Source organism: Tachysurus fulvidraco, chromosome 21 (assembly GCF_022655615.1).
Source record: "Tachysurus fulvidraco isolate hzauxx_2018 chromosome 21, HZAU_PFXX_2.0, whole genome shotgun sequence".
NCBI classification, from domain to species: Eukaryota; Metazoa; Chordata; class Actinopteri; order Siluriformes; family Bagridae; genus Tachysurus; species Tachysurus fulvidraco.
Genome location: NC_062538.1, coordinates 15214908 through 15240747, shown reverse-complemented (window position 1 = coordinate 15240747; position 25840 = coordinate 15214908). Strand labels below are relative to the sequence as shown.

The window sequence follows — 25840 nt, the reverse complement described above, 5'->3', positions numbered from 1 at the left end:
AAATGTATTCAGATATATACTCAAAATATACTTCCTATTTTGAAACCATTTGTATAATAAATTAAATAAAAACGGAATAAGGTTTTAAAGAAATGTTTAATTTCTAGACATTGTGTCAGAAAGCAAGTGAAATCAAAATAAGTATATATCTGATTGATTGATTGATTTTTAGTTAGTCGTTTTACTAATTAGAAACACCAAATAAAGTTTTACACATTATTCTTTTCCTATTTTGTTTCCTAATTTAGTGTGTACCAGTTGTTTCCTTGTTTTCCAAATTACACTTCAAAAGAATATACTAATAAAATCAATCTGCACCCAGATACTAGTTCCTGTTCAGAAAGTGTCACTGTAAAAAAAAACTGGCAAAATCATAAACAACAGTGTTACGTTATATGTTCATGACAGAAGCTGAGCCCATCACTCAGCAGCTCTAACCTGATGCTGATGGGACAGACATGTTTGTGTGTGTATGAGTTGGTGAGTGCTTCCAAATTAGAAGATCAACATCCTCCGCTCTCCTTCCTTCATTCCTTGGAAGCATTAAGGGTCAGACCTTGAGACATAATCTTGGGCATGCGTGGCATTTGGGGATGTGTCTGTATACCCCAACATGCTTGTCACTTATGTGCATGTATGTGACTTTAGGGTGTGTTTTGTATCCCAGCTGTTCGGTGTATCACTTTCACAGTGTCTCCGACAACTGTGGCTCTGACCTCTCCCTCTCACTTTCCAAAAACAGTCTCCTTAAAACATGGAGTAAGTGCCTCGAGTAAGTATGTGTGTGTGTGTGTGTGTGTGTGTGTGTGTGTGTGTGTGTGTGTGTGTGGGTGTCAGTATGTTATCAAGTATGCTTCGTCTTCTTTCCAGTAGATTGTGTTGCTTATTACCTGTGAGAAGCTTCAGAAACCGGGTAGTATTATCGTTGCTAATAAACTTTATAAGAACCACCTAAAAAGGTAACATTTCAGAAAGTGTCTAAATTTGCAGATAGAGTCAAAATAACATTTGTCTCTTTCTATGTCTGTCTTTCTCTCAGTTTTCTCTTTCCAAGTTTCATGCTATTCCTCCCATTTCTTGATCTCTATCGTCTTAAACTGAGAATACACAGACAGAGAGACAGACAGAAAGACAGACAGACATAGCCTACATACCACTACCAGTTTGTTTATGTCCATCATCCCAGAAATGGACTTGGCTCTGAGAATGTGTGTTTATGAATGAGTACTGTATGCATGTGTGTGTGTGTGTGTGTGTGTTTGTGTGTGTGTGTGTGTGTGTGTGTGTGTGTGTGTGTGTGTGTGTGTGTGTGTGTGTGTGTGTGTGTGTGTGTGTGTGTGTGTGTGTGCATGTGTGTGTCAGATCAACACAGAATGGAAGTGTGAGAGTTGAGTGTGCATGAGTTTTTTTTTCTTGATATACTTTGGCTTAGCTGTACATTTGGTATTCTTATCATTATCAGCTCTCAAGATCATTGAATGTTCTTTTTGTTCTGAATGTAATTTTAAGGATTCAAGGTTTTTTGTAGTTTTTCTGTTAAGAAGCTGGGCCCATGGTTATTTTGGTTCCATCTTAGCAATTGAGTAATATGATCTTTTCGCAATGGTTCATGATATTTATATAGAGAGCTTAATATGTTTGAATGTTGGTAATGTGGCGAGGTCACAGAGTAAAAGTATAATGGGATGAATGGAGATGCTGAGGTCAAGGATCTCAGACAGCTTGGCCATAACCTCTATCCACAGAGGTTTCCTTGAAGGATCTTATACTAGAGGAATCTCTTGAAGTCCCAAGATATCCCAGACATTAATTCCTTTGTAAGTACATATATTCATATTAGCTTCCCTGCAGTGTTTGGGTATGGTCAAAAATTGCAATGCTGAATAATTGAGTAGCAATAAAAATAAAAAAAAAGACGACAAAAACAGGGCAAAAGTTGAAAATTTGCATTTGTTTTAAATAGTTTTAGCAATACAGATGATTTTGTCCCACATGATTTTAATAAGAGAAACAAAACTACTGTGATTAAAACAAGATGTGATTCTGTTAGACGAAAAGGAAGTCAGTTGAATCAGAGTTTAATTTATACGCTTGTTTTTGCCTGTTTGTTTGACAGTTATATTATTTCCTGAGCTGCTCAGGTTTCTGCATGCCTCATAAACAAATAAGCTTGAATGAAAGATTCAAGAGCCAACTCCGACTCAACCTTTTGCTATTGAGTCAACTCTGATTAAACACAAAACAAGTTTCTATCTCAGCATGACGTTGCTAATAATGATGTTAAAGCCTGTCAGAAGTAAAGATTTAATACAAATTCACTTTATTTACATTTTAAACACAAAATTATTTGATGTTAAACTTGTCCATTCACTTTTGAGTAATGCAGGAGAGTGAGATCAAACTTATTACATTGACAGTACATTTCCAGCATTTAGCAGACACCCTTATCCAGAGTGACTTCATCACATTTTATACAACTGAGTAATTAAGGGTTAAGGGCCTTGCTCAGGGGCCCAGCAGTGGCAGCCTGGTGCACGTAGGATTCAAACTCACAAACTTCCAACACCATAACCACTAGGCTACCACATTCCACATTATTACAATTCTACAGCTTTTTACTATTAGCTCAGACAGTATGATTATGATTACCTCTAATGTATCTAGATGAGATTATCTTCACAGATATTTTTGCTCTCCAAAATCATACAGGTTCAGGTTGTAAAAGGTCAGAACACAACTTTACTAAACGACTCTCTAGGTTCTTAGGTGTTGACCTGTTTGTTTAAAAAACAAAGCGGTAGTGGTATGTGTGGTCTTTCATTCAATAGGACGCCAAGTTGTGCCTCTCATTAAGACTTTACTCGATGTTATTATCACCTGCCTGAACTCATCAGGAAATCGGTTCAAACTGATCACCACAGGTAATGACCGAACAGTTTGCTTAGCTTAGCTTAGTGTGTGTGTGTGTGTGTGTGTGTGTGTGTGTGTGTGTGTGTGTGTGTGTGTGTGCACGTGTGTGTGGACAGCTGCACTGGTGATATGATAACCGTGTTAAAGAGTGAAGAATCACTAATGGCAGCAGTGTGCAGGCAAACGCTCCACCATTACACCAGCTGACGGCTACACAAATCCTACACCACACACACAACCACACACACACACACACACATACACACACACACGCGCACACACACACACACACATACACACACACACACACACACACACACACACACACACACACACACACACACACACACACACACACACACACACACACACACACACACACACACACAGACATATGTCTACACTTGTGAGGTCTTTCAGTGACTTCAATAGCACTAAATCTTAAATCCTAAATAAAGTTTTGAAAAAAAAGTTGTTTGTGCAACTGATGATCAAAACCTAAAACGTAAAGAGATGTGTTTTCCAGAAGTACTGTAAACAGAAATAAAAACTTTAAAAAGCATTTGTAAATTACCCAAAGGATAAAGGTGTATTAATGGGATGATATTAAAAGATAATGAAATGGTAGTGATAAAAGAGGCATCAAAGAGTGTTTAAAAATCACTTTGATGCCATACTGTTTTTCTCGTGAGGTAAATATGAATTATTTTATTGTATGCAACTGTAACAAGTGTTTATAATAATATAATGTGATAGGTATGTCATTACCTATCTTCTGGAGATAGCCAGTGACTCAGCTGTTCGGACATCTAGAGGAAGCGAGGAACAGTGTGAGGAGTGATGAGGGCTTTGAGCTAAGAATGTGCTGGGCCATTTTGGCTTTGTAGGCAAGCATCAGTGTGTTGAATCTGATGTGTGCAGCTACCGGAAGCCAGTGGAGGGATCGCAGCAGAGGCATGGGGTGTGAGAACTTAAGCAGGATGAAAACAAGTCGTTCAGCTGCATTTTGGATCATTTGCAGAGGACGAATTGCGTCCATAGGTAGACCTGCCAGCAGTGAGTAACAGTAGTCCAGTATTGTGATGGTAAGAGACTGAACAAGTACCTGAGCAGCCTGTGTGGACACAAATGGCCGAATCCTTCTGACGTTGTAGAGAAGGAACCGACATGAGCGTATCACAATTCTTTTGTTTTGTGCCAACAACTCAAGACATTTGATATTCAGGCAAAAATGTATGTAACTGGTAAACGACAACAAACACATCATATGCTTTTGTAGGTTTTCCCTAAGAAATATAAAATCCTCAAAGTTTACTCTACTGTATCATATATTCAACTATTATACCTCAATTGTCCTGGATTACATTTTTCTCAAATCTGTGGACAATTATATTTTTGAATTTTTAATTTGAATCAGTGATTATATTAAACATTTTCACTACACACAACCTGGGAAATGTATAGCTGTGTGCTACTTCCGCTTAAAGAATTTATGTATATTCACTCAACATGTGACAAAATTAAAAGTCTTCACATTTTTTTAAGTGCAAAATTTCACAGAATTTTATTTTATATAGTCTATTCATTTTTATAAAAAAGGTGTATATTATTCTGTAGTTAAATGCAAGTAAAGTGAGGTTTTTTAGTTGTCAGTTTTAGATTGTGTAGATTTCTTTCAAGCCCAAATTTTAGTGCAAAAGGAATGAAAAGTTGAGTCTCTCTCTCTCTCTCTCTCTCTCTCTCTCTCTCTCTCTCTCTCTCTCTCACACACACACACACGCACACACACACGCACACACACGCACACACACACACACACACACACACACACACACACACACACACACACACACACACACACACACACACACACACACACACACACACACACACACACACACACACACACACAGTATTGTTAGAGGGCATTGTGTTCAGATAAAGTCCAGTTCAGTTGTTTATTTATTTTGCCAACAAGCGCCCTGGAGACCCAATACACACAATGTTTCATACTGTTACCTTAGGGAAATTTAATAATATACCTTCACATTCCTTGTGCCACAAAAAAACAAAAGAAAAAGTCTTAAACACGAATGCAGGTTATGTTTCTTTACTAGATTTCCACAATTCCTCAGTTATTATAAGTACAAAAATGTTTTATCTTATTAAGAGCTTAGAGGTGAGTGTGCAAGGAGTGTATACGTGTTTCCATTATATTATATGTATCTGCATATTATAATAATTATAAACATCTGAAGATTAGGATTTTCATATGATTTTCATTTTCATTTGTGGATTTCTCTGATGGTTAAAACGTGACTTCATTCGTTTGTTAGTTTGTTGCTGTGTTCCTTCATTTATCTTCAATAACTGGTCAGAGTTAATCCTGGACAGAATTGCATTGGATCTGGATTAGAGTTTATAGAATAAAATCGAAAATAGCATTAATCAAGTAGCTGCTAGTCATTTCAGATGTTCTGATCTGTAGGCTGATCATTTGTTTTTGTTTCTAAACAGTAGGTTGGGTTTTAAAAGCTGTTATTGATCAGTTTGTGACAAGCGTAAAATCTAATGAATTTGTGTTTATGGGTAAACAGTAAAAATAATAAGGTCTTACACACACACACACACACACACACACACACACACACACACACACACACACACACACACACACACACACACACACACACACACACACACACACACACACACACACACACACACACAGATGTATGTCTACACTTGTGAGGTCCTTCAGTGACTTCAATAGCACTATAATAATAAGATCTTAAATCCTAAATAAAGTTTTGAGAAAACTGATGATCAAAACCTAAAATATTTAAAGATATGTATTTTCCAGAATCATTAAATCATAAAATCATTAAAAAGCATTTTTAAGTTACCAAAGGAGAAAAGTGTATTAAAAACAACAACTGCACTAATATTGATACTAAAATTAATATTTGATTAATATATAATTGATTTTAATATCAATTTAATATTAAAATGTGTGTGTGTGTGTGTGTGTGTGTGTGTGTGTGTGTGTGTGTGTGTGTGTGTGTGTGTGTGTGTACGTGCAAAAGTTGTTATTCCAACATCATAACACTCCATGCCTGCTGATAAAAAAACTTTGGGATAGTTGACTTAGGACTTTATCTTTATGTGTGAAATGCCTTCTGACATCTCCCACTCTCAGGTATGTTGAGAAATTTGCATTTGCATGTGTGTATGTGTGTGTGTGTGTGTGTGTGTGTGTGTGTGTGTGTGTGTGTGTGTGTGTGTGTGTGTGCACTGATCTGTAGTGCAGCTGCAGAGGCTGTGTGATGGCTCATGCAGGTTCACCCCTGAGGGCTTCTTGATACTTACACATCTTGATGACACAACATAACCCCAAACCCCCCCAAAAAACAAAAACATGCATACATGAGGGCAGAAAATAGATAAACAATCAGTTTCTCACAATTCAAAACATAACCAGTTCTCACACAAATCTTGCTGAATTGTAATGTTATTAAATATTTCAATTGTTTCAGTGTATCTTAACATATGGACATAAAGTGTCAAATCCTGTTAACACCTTCAATGAACCTAAAGCTAAAAATTTACAGTCCTCCACATATTATTGTATTAGAGTCAATACTAAAGCAGTAGGTTTGTGAAGAATAATGGAAACAGTTATCCTGGAGCAGTGAGAAACATCTGGATCCTGTGTTGTACATGTGTGCACGTACTTTCCACACAGAGACAATTGCAAGTATTTGTATTAAACACCGCTGTCATGAAACCGGAATGGAATTATCCATTTAGCAGGTTAGGATCACAGTTAGAGATTGTGATGACGTCCTCCATAGCTGGAGTTGGCTATTTCTCATTTTCTTTAATGTGCTTTTTCTACACATATTTAAATATATACAGTAAATTTCTTAGAATGTTAGAGAGCACTGAAGTGTCCATGCTGCTACATTATCTGTATCAGTTTGCACTTGATGTTGTCTATCCCTAAATATTCCATAAATAACCCCACCCTCTAGCGGAATAATAAACCTGTGGCTAGCATGACTGAGTTGTTTTCCTTCATCATACCAAACACTGCTGATACTGACTTAGACATGACCTGCAGTAAATGCATGTCTATGCTAATGTATTGATTATACAACCCTATGACTGAGTTGAAATTGTCCCAATTCCTTGCAGCCTAAATAACCTGCTAGCTGATAATGTCCACTGATAAATGCAATTAGAATCCCAGTAAACAGCCTGAATTGCTCTTTAGATGAATTAACAGCACTCAAACTTTTTGTGCAAATTTAGATAAATGGCCATGTGCCTGTTCTTGTGTGATCTCTGTAGATGAACTGCTATGACAAGTGTGGATTGCAGACACACTGATGATGCCCTGGTGTTGACTTACAATACTGCATCACATGTGGCATTAGTTATTTTGTTTCTAGCTATTTTGCTGCTCACATTTGAACAGTTCCTACCATCTGGAAACTGATTGACTCCTCACTCCTGACAAGAATATGGCATGACTCTGTGTTACTGTGGTTTATATACATTGCCAAGAGCGGTCAGCACAATACAATCTGCCTGATGGATGCAAATCAACCCCGCAGAATCTGGCTGGGTTGCAAGGTTCACTCTTTGGGCAGACAACCTTGCTATGAGATTTCAATGCCTACAGCAGACCCTTGGCAGGCATCTGAGTACCCCTCAGCTACCACATGGGATGGGCCATGAATTCATCTCACCGCGGATGACCCTGTAGGACAAGGACTGTCAGTGGGGTGCTTTACAACCCAAAATTTTGGATGTGCACCAGATCAGTGATTCTTAATAACAATACCATAGACAAACAACTTTGAAGTTCTGTTGCTGGCTGGGGCTCAATGTCTTACCAGACTCCATCATTTATTGCAACATCCCAAGAAGCTTGTTCCCTTGTGCTTTGTCCTACATGCTGTACTTCCTTGTTCAGAAGAAGGATGTCATTATGTCTTCCATTGTAGATATGAAGTTTATATGACAAGACTCTCCTCTCTATTATGGTATGTAATTTGCCATAAGTCGAGACTTGTTCTTGTATGTGGCTGCATTCACGGTTGCTTTTATGTTCCCACTGCCCTGGAAACAGATGCTAAACAAGGTTTGCCTTAGACCAGGTGGTGGCCATATGATCCTCAGACCAACTGTTCCTCTGCCATGGAAGAAAGACATGGGGGTTCCCTTTGTCTACCTTTTACAGTGACATGCATCTCTATAAGCAGTGGGCATTATTTAGACACTTCACTTTAGGAAGTTTGGGCAGTGGCTTGCCTCTTGGTGGTACAGATGCTGGCCTCTCTGAGCCTTTCTGAAATCTATTGCTCCTCAAATTGTAAGCATCCCAGGAAAACACACCTCTCTGTTAGTTAGGTGGAATGAAATCAAGCATGAGTTTTATATGTTGCTGTTCTATGAACCTGAGATAACCTCTAGTGGTTGTCACTTGGAACCAGTGCTGGGGTGAAATGTTTCCTGGAGTAGATCCCAATATTCAATGCAAATGCTACATCTTTTTTTTTTAAATGGTATATTGGCATGTGTGGGCATGGGCACAAGGACATATCTGGGTGTTGTCCCTGGTGATTATCCCAGAACTCCAGTCTCCTCTGCAGTGGATTCTAAATTTTGTTGCTGACTTGTTATGTTCCCATGTTTTAGTAAGAACAAAATTCTAATCTTGGAAAATCCCATGTTGAAGTGTGTGGGATTTTGTTCTTTGTTGAGTGTATGTACAAGCGTGTGACTGAGATAGTGCTGTGCTTATCTTCTTTCTCACTCAACACATTTGGTTTCGGCAGAACGGTTCAATTAATCCAAACGCTGTTCTTAGACTTACTCTTAAGTACACTCACACAATTCACACACCTTGCAGTCTCATCTTCCTGCTCAGACCTGTCGACCGAAACTTACATGCAAAAGAGGATGGCATGTGTGTGCGTGTGCAGGAGTTAGAGTGAATTAGAGAAGAGGATCTCAGAACCATTGGTTTGGCATCAAGCACATTCTGCTGTCACAATTTCTGTCTTGACCTGACCTGAAATGATATACCTTTCAGTCACTACTGTGTGTGTGCGAAGAAGGGGGTTATCAAGTCTCAAGTTCATCTTTACATTGCGCATCTACACTCCCAGGCCTAAATCTAGCAGCAACTGCAAAATATTTGAAATAGGCAGAATATAAATAAAAAATAATAAAAAATATATTTAAATAAAAATTCTTCAATGTTGAGAGGGTATTTAAGTTTTTAGAGTCACAAGCTGTTTTCTAATATCATGTATTTTTTTAGGCTGTACTATTTTTTGTGTGTTTAATGTGTTGTTGTGACATTATATGGCCAAAGGTTTGTGGAGACCTGACCATCCCATCCATTTGTCCACAATTTCCCTTTAGCGCAACTAAGAGGACCAAATCTCTTAAGTTTATGATCATGTGCACGAAGACATGGTTTGCCGAGTTTGGAGTGGAACAACTTGAGCTTTGACCTCAAACCCACTGGACACCTTACTGTAGGAATTACTGTAATTGTAATGCAAACTGTGGCCACTGACTTTCTTGCCAGTGTGTGATATCACTAATGCTCATCTGGCTGAATGGGCAAATCCCCACAGCCATGCTCCAAAATCTAGTGTAAAGTCTTCCCAGAATGGAATAGGATGCTTGTTGAGCTTGTCACGCACTGGTCTCAGTTGTATGTTGATTGTAGGATGTAGTTACATGCAATGAATAGAGTTTGTCCCCGAGTCCAACATAAGCAAGTTAATATAAGCCTGAAGTTATTTGCATTTAACGAATGATCTGGAATCATTTGTATGTAGATACATGCAACTGATTGTACATACAACATGACTTTTATTTATAGGACTTGTCATGAAAACTAGTGTAATGATGCCATAATAAAAGATTTATGTATGCTATTTATATGTTCTCTGATCTTAAATTAGGGTGGGTTTAGCTGTGATGTTTAACATGTCACACAGATTATACTACATCTGAATCTTACAGACCAGTGAAATACAGATTCATTTTTTCAAGTGTTATAACATTAATCAGCCTGGAATTTGTCATAAAATTACCTTGTGTCAATAATCTATCATGTCTAAAAATAACTAAAGCAACACTAAACCTTAAAGGTTTATAGAAGTTTCTTCTTCTTTTACTTTCGACTTTTCCCGTTACCACAGGGAATCATCAGTTTCCACCTAACTCTATCCTCTGCATTATCTACTCTCGCACCAATTAATTCATGTCCATATATCTCCTCTTTGGCCTTCCTCTTGACCTCTTAGCTGGCAGCTCAATCTCCAACATCCTTCTACCCATATAACTACCTACCTCCTCTGTACATGTCCAAACCATCTCAATCTATACTCTCTGATCCTGTCCCCAAAACAGCCAACCTGAGCTGTCCCTCTGATGTGCTCCTTCCTAATAATGTCCATCCTCGTCACTCCTAAAGAGAACCTCAACATCCTCATCACTGCTACCTCCATCTGAGCTTCATGTCTTGTCCTCATTGCTACAGTCTCTAACCCACACAGTATAGATGCTCTCACTACTGTCTTGTACACCTTTACTTTGATTCTTGCAGACTTTGATTCTTTCTCCACCCACTCCAACCCACCTGCACTTGCCTCTTTAATTCTTTTCCACACCCCCATCACACTGAACGGTTGACCCCAAATATTTAAACTCCTGCACCTTCTTGACCTCAGCCCCCTATGACCTCACTGTTCTACTTCCCTCCTTCTCATTCATACACATGTTTTATGTTATTCTGTCTCACTACGACTGATGAATTCTTCTTCTTTCTAGAGCAGACCTCCACCTTTCCAGGTGTTCCTCCACCTGCTCTCTACTCTCACCACAGATCACAATGTCATCTGCAAACATCATTGTCCATGAAGATTCCTGTCTAACTTCATCTGTCAACCTGTCCATAGGTTTATGCCACATTATTATGGACTTGCATGCGTGTGGCATTTAAAACGAGTCTCTGTAAATGATTTTAAGTGCTGAATTAGGTTTAAGTATGCAGATTGAGACACAGCGACAGAGTTCCGTGGGCATTGTCATTGCTAATATTTGATTTTCTTATTAATTTTTTTTGTTGAGGTTAAATGAATTAACACTAAATAAATGACAAGGAAATGGAAGTATTTGGTTGTTTGATATGTTACTCTACATACATGTATTAAACATTACTTCAATCTTACTTCATTTATTACAGTGATTTGAACATGTTTTAGTGTAAATTCCACTTACAACCAATAAAAAACAACAATAATACCAGGAACATTATCAAAACATAAGTTCATCTTAAAGTATTGGATCTCAAAGGACCTACAATTAGATTCTTACTACTCAATTAAATACACAAATATTTTTCTCTAGTTCACTGGGCAAATTATTAGATAATGAGGGTTTCAAGCACATTGTGCTGTAACCCAATAGTTATCCTCACACTTCTCAGTTGGGCTCAAATTGCCTGATGATGGCACTATAGTGCAACACTGAAAATTTGTCAAGGATCCTTCAAATAGCTGTTTCTCAGGAACTGAATGCCTGATTGAGATGTAATTTAGTGTACTGCAGTGTTCTGCTTATCTTCAATCAGCTTTCTAATTATGACCGAATTACTTAAAGAACATGGTTACCATCAGCCGATCAGCTTTATGCAAACATTTACCAATGATTAGTATTCTTGTGAAAACTTGACAAAACTTGATAAGTATGTTCTTCATTGGTCTCATTATTCTGTGCATCTTGGCAAGAACTGGCCACTGGTGGCCTGACTGCCTTGACCCTGAAGATCACTGGTTGGAGCTATATTTATAATTTACTTTAACATTAATGACATATATTAAGAATCTAAACATACTGTATGTAGCAAAGTAAACTTTCCTATGATATTATTAACCAGATCATAAGCTATATGTATTTCTAAACTAATGACACTATAAATCAGATTTTTAAACAAAACATTTGTGATCTACTAAACCTGGCAGTGCTAAATAAACACTGTTAATCAGTTTGTTCCTTTTTTTAAGCACAAACAAAAAAATTCTAAGGGAAAACCTATGTAAAAAATATTAAATGAATAATCAACAACTATTAGCTATAACTATTTTTATTAAGTTTATATTTTTGACAGTAGTGGCACTATTTAGAAATGGGCAAATGAACTTGTTTCACCTGAAATCAACAACAATTACCACAGTTCATCACATTGATTATCTGTAACTGTACTAAGACTATTCTCACAACACAAAAGCAACTTTTACAAATACAAATGTGATACAAATTACATTTCCCAAATTCACCACATTGCTAATATATAGCACAATACACGTTTAAATGTACATTTAAAAATAAAAAATAATTAAATATTTACCCGTTTCATAATAATAAGGTTTTCAATGCTCATATACACCACAAGTAGATGCTGGTCAGTAAGAATAGTGAATAATAATAGTACTACTATTAATACTAGCTATAATAATAATAATAATAATAATAATAATAATAATAATAATAATAATAATAATAATACTTCAAGTAAAATCTTCACCAGCAGCAAATGGAATGTGTAACAAATCCTCAGAACGGATCATGGTTAGTTTTTACACTGATCAGTGTAATCAGTTTACCCTGGCTATATTGCAACCATTCTTTATAAAACATTAAAACAGTTATTAAAGTTTATATATATATATATATATATATATATATATATATATATATATATATATATATATATATATATATATATATAATTATAGCATATTTAGTTCTGTACTAATACTAGAGGCAGTAATATGAGGTAACAAGTTCCGTTCCTGAATTCTGTTCGAAAATATACTCATTGGCGCCCTCTACTGATCAGACTACAACGGTAAACATTTCAGACTTGGAATTTCTATATATACTATACTACTATATAGTGTATATATAAATATAACTAATACATTTTCTCATCATAAAGACACTCTGAAGAATTTGAGACCACAGTTCACTAATTCCTGCTAATCCCACTATCACTTTCAATCTTCTGAGAAAATTTGATTGACATCCGCTAGTCATCTAATAAACTACACTTAAGCTGACAAAATAATGAAACAGCTGTTAAAGTGGTAGCAATAATTCCAGAAAGAGAAGCTGACAAGGTTGATTTAAAAGCAGCACTGAAATAGAGGCACAGTCATTTGGAGACCAGTTTATGAAAGGATTTGGAAAGATTAAATAGATCTGTAATGTGTCTTGTCACTACTCAGTTTTGCCCAGTAGGCTAGAAATTATGCCAGCATTGTGTAGATTTGGCACATCTGGTTTTAGTGGTAGGCACAATACTGTTTAATAATCTCTACTGCTTTTAAACGTTTTCTTGTACCAGGTTATTTTTTAAATCAAAGCTTAAAAAGAAGAGATACACCTATTATTAGTATTTTATGTAGTCCAACTGATCCTCCTGAAACAACTGGGATTAAAAAAAAAAAAAAGTAAAAAATCTAAACATCTGTTAGTGATCTTCCATGAGACAGAATAATACTCTTACAAATCCATGACATTTTGTAACTAAGCAACCATTTTCCAGAGCACTAAGACTTTCTAAACAACATTCTTCTGTAGTAAAACAGAATACCACTTTTGTTTTTTTGTTTTTTTGTTGTTGTTATACCTCACACAGTGACTCTGTGTTTTAGGACAGATCTTGAGATGCAACCTTCTAACCTACAAGGTCCATCACAGCGAAGACTGGAAATTACTTATACATGTAGTCCTGAATCTCCAAGTCATTCAGAAAGAGGACAGATGTGATAGAGCTTCAGATTAGCCAAACAAACAAAATGCAACAGATTCCTGGACAGAAATTTGAGTGTAAGGATTAACAAAAACAAATGTATTCCTGAGTCCTGGCACTGACTTTCACTACATATTATCGACAATGAGCATCGTTTGTTTTAATACTAAATCATTATCGATAATGTGTTGAGCAAATACTTTATTTTGTTCACTCAAAAGTCTAAGAGAAAACTAAAACTGCATGGCTAGAGGACTTTATGTTCACATAATAAAATGGTTTGACTGAGAAATTCTGTCTAAGTGTCACAGTAATGATTCAGAAATTTACAGTAACTTCCAAACTTAAACTTTTAAAAAATTATTTCAGGGCATGTGTTCACATCTGCAAGATTTTTCGGTTAAATGTGGTTAGTTTTGACTTTTCCGGGATGTGTTCTCATCTGGAATATGAGCCAGTGGATCAGGCCGGATCAGGAACCTGCCAGAACATAAAGAAGAACATCACATTTATTTCATCAGCTAAACAGTTAACTAAATCAAATGTCTCAATGAAGTACTAGAAATCCATAAAACATTCTAACATAAAAAACGTCTTTTTCTCCACCCATACACATCACAGCTATATCCAAGTCTTAAGATATATTCTATCATTATTAAATATGGCTTTCAGTAGCTTCAGGTCCCATTTTGAAAGTGTAATTATTCCAGCATCAGCTATGTAAATGTATTTGCTACGTACACAACATCGTGTAGCTGGATAGGTGTGTCAGGGCCGGGATTAACAAGCACATAGGATAGAGAGTTCTGCTGGTCATTCAGCTCACCTGCAACAGACATAAGACATAATATATAAACTCTTTTATTTCTATATTCTTACTTCTATACTTTTAAAATACCTCTTAAATATATCAAGGTTCCTTCTTATGTGCCTATGCAGTTAGTGATTAGTTTAGTATAAAGAGTTTGAGAACTGTACACTTGTGGAGCTCCTTTGTAACAGAAGCTGACCCGCTGGGTGGTGGACACCAAACACAGAAGCGCTGTGACACCAAAATGAGATGATGCTGCACACCAAAATATGTCACTCTACAAGGAATGTATATGATTTAGCATTTTTTAGTGGAGTGATGTTCCATGATGACGGCGCTGCTGCTAGCTGGGTGTCACCATGCCCTTTCTGCAGAATATACTCATTGGATCTGTGTGAAACCCTCCATCAGGAAGCTATGATAAATGTAAATAACATCTTACTTGAGAATACAAATGTGCATTAGACATTAGAGAACGCTAGTAATTAATTAAAGAGCAAATGGTGACGACTTGGCAGCATGCTGGCAAAGCTGAGGCTAACGCTAATCTGGCCCAGCTTTGTTTATTGCAATTCTGTGCCAAATGTCACATTTGCTGAAAGATTTCGGTGCACTCACACACACACACACACACACACACACACACACACACACACACACACACACACACACACACACACACACACACACACACACACACACAAACAAACATTGAGCTGCTGGTGGTTATCCAGGTATAGAACCAAAGATACACCTGTATTCTTGTGCATATTTGCTTTCTAAGGTTCTTAAAAGCTAAAACAATCAGTGGAAATCCAATACTTTCCGATTAAAACAGCGGAGAATATTTAAAATGAGGTTTGGAAATTTTTACCCTGTAAGTAACCTAAATTGACTCTGTTCATGACATCACTGGCTGTCAGGATGGTCACGTCTTCTGAAGAGAGGATCAAACAGCAGTGAAGACAGAGATTTGAAAAAAATGAGAAAAAGAAAAGAGAACAATTTAGTGAAGGATGGGGAAGAGCGGTGGATAGAGAACAAAGTGCAAATACTAGAAACTAGTTTAAACATAGAACGCAAACTCACATACTAGCATTAGTGCTCTTTGGAATTTTATGATTTGTAAAAATTTTTGATAAAACAAAATCAATTACTGGTAGTGGGCATTTTCAATAGGTATTTACTGAATCCTGTGTGTAGGCCTAGGTGCTGCATGCGATTTCTGACAAGCTCAGTTAACTCCGCCCTCTCTGAGAGTCGGGACATCCCATGTTTGGTCTGGCTGGAGAAAATTGAGTCGCTCCTTTTCATGGCTCGTCTACTCAGGCGCCTTGTCCAGTACATGCTCTTCCTCCTCAAAAGGGAGGGTTCTGATTGGTCACTTCCTGAAGAACTATGCATCATTACTTTTGGCTCCTCCCCCTTCTCCTTGGTGTCTGCCCATCCTTCTGCGCTACCTGTACATTGGGACTTGAAAGAAAACAGTAGAAAAACAATCAACCATAGGGCAGCCACTTGGAGGAAAACACTGAGGAAAACATCTGAGGTTTTATGCATACATGAGGGTTAAGATGCCAACAATTGACCAGTTTTACTCTGATTAACAAGGGGGAAGATAGTATGTCATCAGCCCCACTCTGAAAGCGTGTCTAATTTTGTTCGCTTGTCTTCCGGACAGTGGCTGTTTGTAGCACCAAGTTTCGAACGTATGATCTTCAAACTCTTCTGTTGTGCCATTTAAGCACTTTGCCTCTTTTTTTTTAATACACTGTGTAATTCTGAGCCTTCTTGCTCTGTTTGGGTTTTCTCTGTTAAGATCATTTGCTAACTCTTGCCTCTGGATTATTCCTTTTTTTAGCCTTTCTGTGCATGAACACTATTACCTCTCAGCTGTGCATGTGTGGTTGCTTGCTTCTAATGATTGCAGATAAAATAATGTAAAAAATCTGTGTATAACTCCAACACAAAAACGTGTACAGAACAGTTGGTCCGTGGATCTTTTTTACACACTTTCTGGTTACAAATTTTCAGGTGTGAATCATTTTCAGTGAGATCCCCACAGCAGCATCATCCCCAAATGCACAAAGTACACAGGCTTTCACTCATTATGCACTGATGTGCTTGTAATAAAGAATGACTTTGTGATTGAGCATCATCTCTGGACAGAAAAGAGGTGGCTTAAACAACTACAGTAGGGTCTGGCCAATAAAAACAGGTTAACTTCAGTAAAACAATAATGATAATTAACCCTGTTTGACAGTTAGCTTGGTTTAGTGACTAGAATTTTAAATGGTGTTTAATAAACCTCTGGAATATCACACATCCTGAATCTGTTTAGAAGTGTGTTAAACGTATCACTATGATTGTGTGTGTGTTTGTGTTTGCACCTCACCTTAGATGACAGAAACATGTGGGACTCAGTGCGATAAATTCCAAAAGGGATCTCAGAGCTTGTGGAGCAAAGTTTCTGGAACAGTCTTCCATACGTGCGGATCCACAAGTCACACTCACGCACACGCATCTAAATGGACACGCACGCACTCACACTCGCACACACACACACACACACACACACACACACACACACACACACACACACACACACACACACACACACACACCAAGGAAAAAATGCAAACATTAGAATGATACATTATCAGTGTAATATTTATTATTAATACAATCAAATGTATTATTGCTTATTATTTATGCATTATTTATTCAGCATAAATATGAGGGTTTTATAAACAAATCAGGTGAATGCTGTAGAGTTGACAGGACTTTTTATATGTTGCATTCATAAACACTGAAAAAGGATATAAAAAGATATCGAACTGTTTAGCTATACTATTAACAACAATTGAAACCTTAAACACACTCTATATTCACAAATTAATGCACTTTATACATGTTTCAAATAAATCAAATTTCATTTTAATTTCTCAAACCTTCATACCTTCCAAATCATTTATTAATCCTTTACATGTAATGCAAGTGAACAAATACAACTACACATTTCAGGATCATTTTACAACCTCACACTTCCAAACAAACACATAGACTCACAGCACACAGGTATCCTGATCCGGGTGTGGTGTCGAGCCCCAACAGCAGACGTGTAATCGAGATCATGTAGTCCTTCACGAAACACTAACAAACAAATTCGACAAAAATAGCTGAATAGCGACAGCAAATAATTATCCATTAGAAACAATCCAATCCATGAAAGTCATTTCCAGAAAAGAAAATTTAACCGTAGACAAAAGACAGATATGTACAATAATATATACAGATATACACAATATATACAGAAGACAGATATATACAATAATGCTAACTAGTATACAGTCTGTGTGGTCTGTGTGCTGCAAAAAAGGGGTTTTGTTTGGTAAACATATGCAGACATATTGACTGTAGAAGGTTGTTGCAGCATTTAAATCTGACGTGCATAGTTTGTACAACAGTTTGTAGTACAATTAAAAGTGCGGCATGCAAAACAGTTCTATGACAAATTTGCAGAATTCATTGTATTCGTGCAAACACATTTCTATATAATTTCCGGCATTTAGCAGACATTCAGTGACTGAACATTTTATACACCCAAGCAATTGAGGGTTAAGGGCCTTGCTCAAGTGCCCAGCAGTAGTACTGTAGCTTGGTGGACCTGGGACGCGAACTCAAGACCTTATAATCAATAGTCCGATGCCTTAATCACTAGACTATCACATCCCAAAGCTGCACCTTCCAACATGTGCTCAAACACGGCTACAAGGTTCAGTATGCTTGTAAATATTATTTTACGATGGTTTTATGACGCACCCATACTTTCAAACAAACACTTTATCTCGGAAATTATCTCGGGAGTAGGATGTTTGAACGCTGAAATAATATAATCAATTACAGACTAAATAAATGATTCATTATTTTAATTAACAACAATTTATGATCAATAATTAACAAAAACATTTTTACAGTGGAATTTGCGGTGCAGAGGAATCCCGCTCTATTATGTAATAAATGTTACAGCATGAGGTTGTGAAAAAAGTCATTTAACAGATGGCGCTGTCTCGCTGTATGTGAAACGAAAGCATTAGACAAATCAGAAAAGCAAATATGTAATTAGATTTCTTTTGTTCAATCACATAAGCACATAAACACTGTATACTGAAAAAACCTCAGACCTGGTAGAGGAGTGTATCCAGCATGCTGATGCTGAAGACTCGGCCAGCAGCAAATGGCAAGCGGAACATGAAGGCCAGATTAGAGCCTTTATCACGCTCCTTCTAAAGACGCACACACACACGCACACACACATCAAAATAAATGCACATACAGGCAAAAATAGAAAAATACACACACACTATTTTCATTGCAGTTCATTCAGAAGGTTCCAAATCTGTAAACACAAGTGCACATACTGTATCTTTTTTCTTCTAGCTTTGCCTTATTCTCTGAAAAATAACCTTCTCACCTTCTCCAGTCTGGATAGAGCCAGGGAGTAGCTGTCCTTTGCTCTGAATTGCATGAAGCGCATATTGGACGGATGAGTCAGCTCTGTAATGATACTGAGGCTGGGGAACAACCTAGAAAGAGCTTGTTTTTGTTATTATTGTAATATTTTTTTATCATCATCATCATCATCATCATCATCATCATCATCATCATCATCATCATCATCATCATATAATTAGATTTCCTGCTTTGATTCACCTGAACATGGTCTGAACATTGACGATAGTTTTAGCGTCAGCCATGTAATCCTCCTCAGCGCTCATTGTGCTCTCTTTATCCACCACCACCAGGTTATCAGCATACAACACCCCACACTGTAACAAGTTGTCCAAGCTGTCAATCAGACAGATCACCAATCAGATTTGATCACCAATCCTCTTGATCAGATTTTATCTGTTAAGGCACTCCTGTTTCTTCACACCATGAGATTTCAACATGCTAAAATCACATCGAATGTTTGCATGTATTACATTGCAATCACAAGTACGCATATAGCATTATAAATTTCCACAGGCTGTGTTAAGGATAGTTAGCCAATAGGTGAGAAATGGCAAGACCATATTGGGTGAGAAGAAATGGTTTTGTTTGTATTGGTACTGTACAAAACTCTTGACATGAAAAAAAAAAAACTACTTTTTTTTGCTTTTAAAAACTACTAAAATACACTTTTAGCAGTAAAAGCAGTACTCTGTAGAGCAGAATTTTTTTTTTCTGATGTAGAAAACACTTATTTATATTTATCTAAAAGTATCTTTCTAAAGGAATTTATTTTGGTGTGTGTGTGTTTGTGTGTTTGTGTTTTGTAGAAAATAGACAGAAATATACAAGATAATATAATAAAATAATCTAAAATAAAAAGACAGTTAAATGTGTCTAAAAAGATCCAGTAGCGTGTATCTTTTACAGCCTCTCGAGACTGTGTGCACTTGTTTGGTGCTTTTTAGGACCCGATCTTATTGATTTTACATAGCTGGTGAACCTGCACAACCATTTGTTGTTCTTTTTGTCCGAACTGTAATGCTCCAAGTTTTATCTAATATTTAGATTGAAAGTGAACAGATATTTGTACTGGTTTAGGAATAGAGTAAGACATTGAAAGAATTGTAACAAGGAAATACAGAGAGAGAAAAAAATCATAAAGAATAAAAGTTTAATCCATGCTTACTTGTCAATGGTTCCAACCATATAGTAGACCATTGGGAAACAGGAAATGGCTTCCAGAAAATGCTCATCTGGCCTACAACAAAAGGAAAACAAAAGATGTGCACAGAAGAAATGACATCCACAATTACCCACAGATGTGCACACAAGAACTGCCATATATTTTGTAGACCCAAGGTCAGCATAATGAATATTTCTCTGAATCTCCTGTCACTACATCCCTGGTGAGACATATGCAGCCTTCTCCTTCAAAGAAAAAAAAGAATGTGGACATTGGTTATGTATGAATTAGCTAAATATTGATTATGATTTTTGGTATAGATGGTGAATGTGGGCAGCACAAATCCCTGCAAGGAGGGATTTTAAATTGTTTATACCTTGTGGGGAAACTTTCAGGTCCACATGAGAAAAAATGCTTTTATTTAAAGAATATGGGGGAAAAAATAAGAGCCAAAATGTGTCAAAAGTTGTAGGCATAGCATTAAATAGCTATAGCATTAAATAGCTGCCTGCATTAATAATTGTCAATGTAAGGTCTTACAAAGATAGTATGAAACAGTATGAAATTAATTAAGAATGTATGGCACACAAAGGCATTCACTTTTTCTCAATTTTCTGTTGCTTTTCTTAGTTGATCTCTCTCACTATCTCTTTCTCTCTCTCTCTTTCTCTCTCACTCACTCACTCACTCACTCACTTTTCAAGGCAAAGTATAGTTTAAATATAATGTAAATCTCTGGTTCTTTTGTGCACTCTGCGCATGGTGCTGCTGCTGATGCGTTTGCGATGAAAGAGTTTTCTTCCTACACCCACAAACAGATACACACTCATATACACACACAAAGGTCATACTTCTACAACAATATTTGCATTTATCTCAAACCTCCTTAACATCTGTGACCAAAAGGAAACACTCACTCACACACAGACACACACAAAGGTCACACCTCTTCAACAATATTTGAATTTATCTAAACTGGATCTCTAACCATATCTTCTGTAACCAAACAAATGAAGGACACACACACACACACACACACACACACACACACACACACACACACACACACACACACACACACACACACACACACACACACACACACACAATACTCTTCACTGCGTGGTATACTATATAGGGACATGGTATAATATTCTTGCCTGCATGGTGTGTGTGTGTGTGTGTGTGTGTGTGTGTGTGTGTGTGTGTGTGTGTGTGTGTGTGTATAAAGATAGATATAGATAGATATTATTACACTGAACAAAATTATTAACACAACACTTTTTGCATGTTTTTGCCCCTATTTTTCATGAGCTGAAGTCAAAATTCAAGACATTTTCTATGTACACAAAAAGCCTATTTCTCTCAAATATTGTTCATAAATCTGTTTAAATCTGTGTTAGTGAGCACTTCTCCTTTGCCGAGATAATCCATCCACCTCACAAGTGTGGCATATCAAGATGCTTATTAGACAGCATGATTATTGTACAGCCTTAGGCTGGCCACAATAAAAGGCCACTTTTAGTACACTGACTATACCCACAGTTCCCTCAAAGTATAATCTCTAATGCTCTTGTAGCTGAATGAACACAAATCCTAACTCCAACATCTAGTGGAAAGCTTTCTATAAGAAAGAGATTATATTAACATTATATGTTTGTGATGATGAGGTGTCCTCAAACATCTGGCCATATAGTGTATCTGTCTGTGCACCTGTTATATGATCTTGTATATTTATGTATGTTTGAGTATGTGAATGAAGCTATTATGTGTGTGTGTGTGTGTGTGTGTGTGTGTGTGTGTGTGTGTGTGTGTGTGTGTGTGTGTGTGTGTGTGTGCATGTGTGTGTGTGTGAGTGTACACACAGGTTTTCAAGTAGCAGTACGACTGGGTTCAGTTCTCTTCTGGGTCTGTAATAGGCTCTCAGAGGCACAATGAAGTTGTATAGGCCGTTTCCTGCCGTCTCAGCTGACACGATGATGAGCTTGTTTTTAAAGCCATATGCTTTAGCTTCCTCAAAGCTAACATGCTCACATGCCTGCAACAGTACAAATACAAAAATCAATGTATCAAGATAAAACATTTCTATAATCTGTAGAATTGTGGAATAAAATAAATCAGATGCTATTATAGGTAAATAATCAATGGCATGATATGTTATTACCTTAAAATCCCAAATCAGTTACATGTTATTTCTTTGAATCATTAACATTATAGCAGAAGTAAACAGTTAATAAAAAGAAAAATGCAGATAGAGTGCTGTCTATGGGCAAAAATCAAGTCGTTTTGTTGGTTGCTCACCTAAACATTGGGTAATCTTCAAAAAAGTGCCAAATTCTAAGTTGCATTTCAAATTTAGATGTGTTTTCAGGCAGCATTGTACTCTTTGCAAATAACATCCCATGGTGCTTATTGAGCATAACAGTCAGGAACAGTCTATGTTTTTAGTTTTTGAGAGTTACAATTAATATAATTGCCACACACCTCTTTAAGAGCCCAGTTAAGGCTTCCTTGTGTGTGCAACTGTCTCTGAATTGTTGCTAATGTAGACAGATGCCAAGCATGCAACCTTGTGGTACACCTATATTTAAATCATTATACCCTAAAAAGGTCAATTAGTAAGAAAGTATTAAATAAATAAGACTTCTGATGATGGTTAGCACCAAAAGGTATATTAAGCAACAGTACATTTGGCTTCAATGTGGGTAGCCAGGAATTAAGTGATCATGAAAGAAAATTAAAAATGTTAGCGGTGGCTAACCTGGTCAAGACGCAGGCAGCAGAACGGGGCCTTATTGAGCAGGAGGTGGCACAGTGTTGGTGAGCTGCCTATGTAGGGTGAGTTGGGAGGATAACCCTTCACACACCTGCAGTCATTAGACATAAGTCACAATCTTTAGAAACAAGTACATTACCCCTGGCTGTATATTGGGGTTTTTTTGTACCTTTGCAAACAAAAATGAGGATTTTGTATTTGGTTACTGTGGTTTGTTAGTTTGAATATCACCAAGGCTGGTTAGGGAAATCAAGTAGATGAACTATTTTGTGTTAATGAATTCAGGAGATGTTCACAATGGGAGGGGATGTTCACAATGGTCCCACTTAAAACTTTCAATTATTCATCTAAAAGAACACTTTCTCCTGGGAGTTGCAGAAGCCACAAGGCAGGAATACACCTTGGATATGACACCACAAGGCAGGAATACACCTTGGATATGACACCACAAGGCAGGAATACACCTTGGATATGACATCAGTCCATACCACATAGATATTCATACAGTTAGTCACACCTAGGGACACTTTGGTGTAGCCAACACACCAATTAAACATATTTACGGTGTGTGAGAGGAAACCAGAGGACATGGAGCGAACGACAATGATACTGGGAGAACATGTGAAAACCACACAGAGAACAACTTGAGCTTAGGATCCCCTGGAAAAAGCCACATACTCAGAGACAGAAGGAACATCCTCATCTGAGTGTGCAGTTTCATCTTCTGACTGGTCACTGAGGAGGTCACATGGCAGTAAAGAGGCAGAGTCTGCAACCTCCAGAACAGGAGCGATGCTGGTACGGCGACTTTCTGGTCCATTCTCTGAGGGCGGTGCCAGTTTGGCTGTGTTTCCTGTTGGACTAGTGTTCTGAAAGTCCATTGCAACGGTTCCTAGGCGATACAAAACCAGAATTTTTTACATCTGATGGGTTACTCTACTGAGAATTAAAACATGAACAAAGAGCAGAAAAGGGCTTTAACTTTTATTTAGGTTAAAAATGCAGGTCAGAATAAACATTTCTTTCTTTCTGTTTTTTTTTGCTTGTTCCTCAGTAGGTTTCCATATGATATCCCAGTTGACAATAATGACACATAATTCCAACAAAATCTAAAAAAAATGGATTTCTAGTCATTGTGTTTTTCTATTATTCATTATTATGGTAAATATCATTATTAAAAAGGTTTTAAAACAAACATTCATAATTTCGTTGAAAATATACCAGTTCTCACATTCATTGCCACCATCACCACACTACCATCTTTTCTTTATCCATATGTCCATTTTTCACACCCTGGGCAAGGTTCTATTATGTGAAAATTATTTACATAAAACATGAATCTTACCCATGCTAGCAATGATACTGTGCACAGGGAGCTCAGAGGGGCTGTTGAAAATGTTACTATTTTGCTGTTTCTTGCTGTGATGCGTTTCCTGTCTGACAGTAAATGCAGAGTTTTCTTCCTTAGTGATGTTGATGTAGTAGCAAGTGTCTCCAGCAGCCATGAGATGACGAGGACCAGGGTTCAGCAGGATGATTTTATTATCTTCTCTCTTTATTCCTATCAAACAAACTCCATACCTACACACACACACACACACACACACACACACACACACACACACACACACACACACACACACACACACACACACACACACACACACACACACACACACACACCCCCGTTGTGGCCAATGATGTTCTAGTGTATTGTAGAGTCTTGTGTAGTGTCTATTAACTATTAACTATCATTTAACTTCTGTGTAGTCTCATGTAGTTCATTGTACTTTTATGTAACACCATGGTTTTGAAGGTATGTTGCTCAGATTCACTGTATGCTGTTCCAGTGTATATGTTTTAAATGATAATAAAGCTGCATGACTTGATTTGACTTGATCAAGGGTTTTTATTATCACAGGATTTCACCAAGAAAAAACATCTGCGGTTGTATATGTGGCACTGTGTCAAGTTTTTCTTTCTGTTTGTCTTTGATCTGTTGTGGGCTTGTGTGTGTGTGTGTGTGTGTGTGTGTGTGTGTGTGTGTGTGTGTGTGTGTGTGTGTGTGTGTGTGTGTGTGTGTGTGTATACTCACTTTTTGTGTGCATGGAATGCAGCATAGGTAAAACTCTTGTTCTCAAACTCTCTGAAGAACATGCTGTCACTTAGTCGGATGTGATAGACTTCATTCCCGGAACAGCGGCCGTACATCCTCTGCCACTCCTCAGGAGACTGCTGACCTTCCCTACAGACATTAGTACTTAATATTACATGTTTACTATCCATTAATTAATTGTAATACCTGTACACCTACTCATTCATACAATTATACAATCAGCCAAGCATGTCAACATCATAGTGCATAAAATCAAACAGATACAAGGCAAGAGCTTTGGTTAATGTTCACATTACTAAAATGTTGACAACCATGCTACAATTAATGTCACTGATATTACATTATTCTCCTATTCTTATGGCTCATATATACATTAACTGATGCTCTAGAGCTTTATGGGTTTATGCATTGCCCAGATTTAATATGTTTAGCTGGATATCTGCATGAATGTGCATGTGTACAAATGAAAAAATAATAAATTATGAATATTAGAAAGATTACGACTGTTGAGAAAATGGGCTACTTACTGTCCTCGGGATGTGTGGACAAGCAGAGTGACGAGAGTGGACGTGGCCGGACACAGGCAGTTCAGAGCTAATAACGCGTATTTAAACTCCTCCTCACACACCACATGGTCTACAGCAGGAAACACACCCCTCTACTTAGACACAAAATGGTAGACAACTCATAGACCAATCCTGTCT

At 37.2% G+C, this 25840-nt stretch overlaps 1 protein-coding gene across 3 annotated transcripts in view; it reads right to left on the bottom strand.

The window, feature by feature from the left end:
- Window positions 1-14155: 14155 nt before the first annotated feature.
- The window catches only part of kcnt1a (potassium sodium-activated channel subfamily T member 1a), a 42032-nt gene continuing 30347 nt past the window's right edge, over window positions 14156-25840 (bottom strand). The window contains exons 16-31 of one of the 3 annotated variants that reach the window (XM_027178990.2): window positions 25664-25772; window positions 25116-25265; window positions 24366-24601; window positions 23699-23912; window positions 23006-23111; window positions 22110-22282; window positions 20248-20319; window positions 19281-19415; window positions 19042-19153; window positions 18752-18853; window positions 17637-17720; window positions 16963-17091; window positions 15725-16040; window positions 15442-15504; window positions 14498-14582; window positions 14156-14236 (exon numbers count right to left, since the gene is read on the bottom strand). In XM_027178990.2, the coding sequence (XP_027034791.1) occupies window positions 14167-14236; window positions 14498-14582; window positions 15442-15504; window positions 15725-16040; window positions 16963-17091; window positions 17637-17720; window positions 18752-18853; window positions 19042-19153; window positions 19281-19415; window positions 20248-20319; window positions 22110-22282; window positions 23006-23111; window positions 23699-23912; window positions 24366-24601; window positions 25116-25265; window positions 25664-25772 (2156 nt within the window). In that variant the 3' untranslated portion in view covers window positions 14156-14166. The remainder of the gene's footprint in view (window positions 14237-14497; window positions 14583-15441; window positions 15505-15724; window positions 16041-16962; window positions 17092-17636; window positions 17721-18751; window positions 18854-19041; window positions 19154-19280; window positions 19416-20247; window positions 20320-22109; window positions 22283-23005; window positions 23112-23698; window positions 23913-24365; window positions 24602-25115; window positions 25266-25663; window positions 25773-25840) is intronic. The other 2 variants (XM_027178998.2, XM_027179006.2) reach the window with 2 other exon arrangements.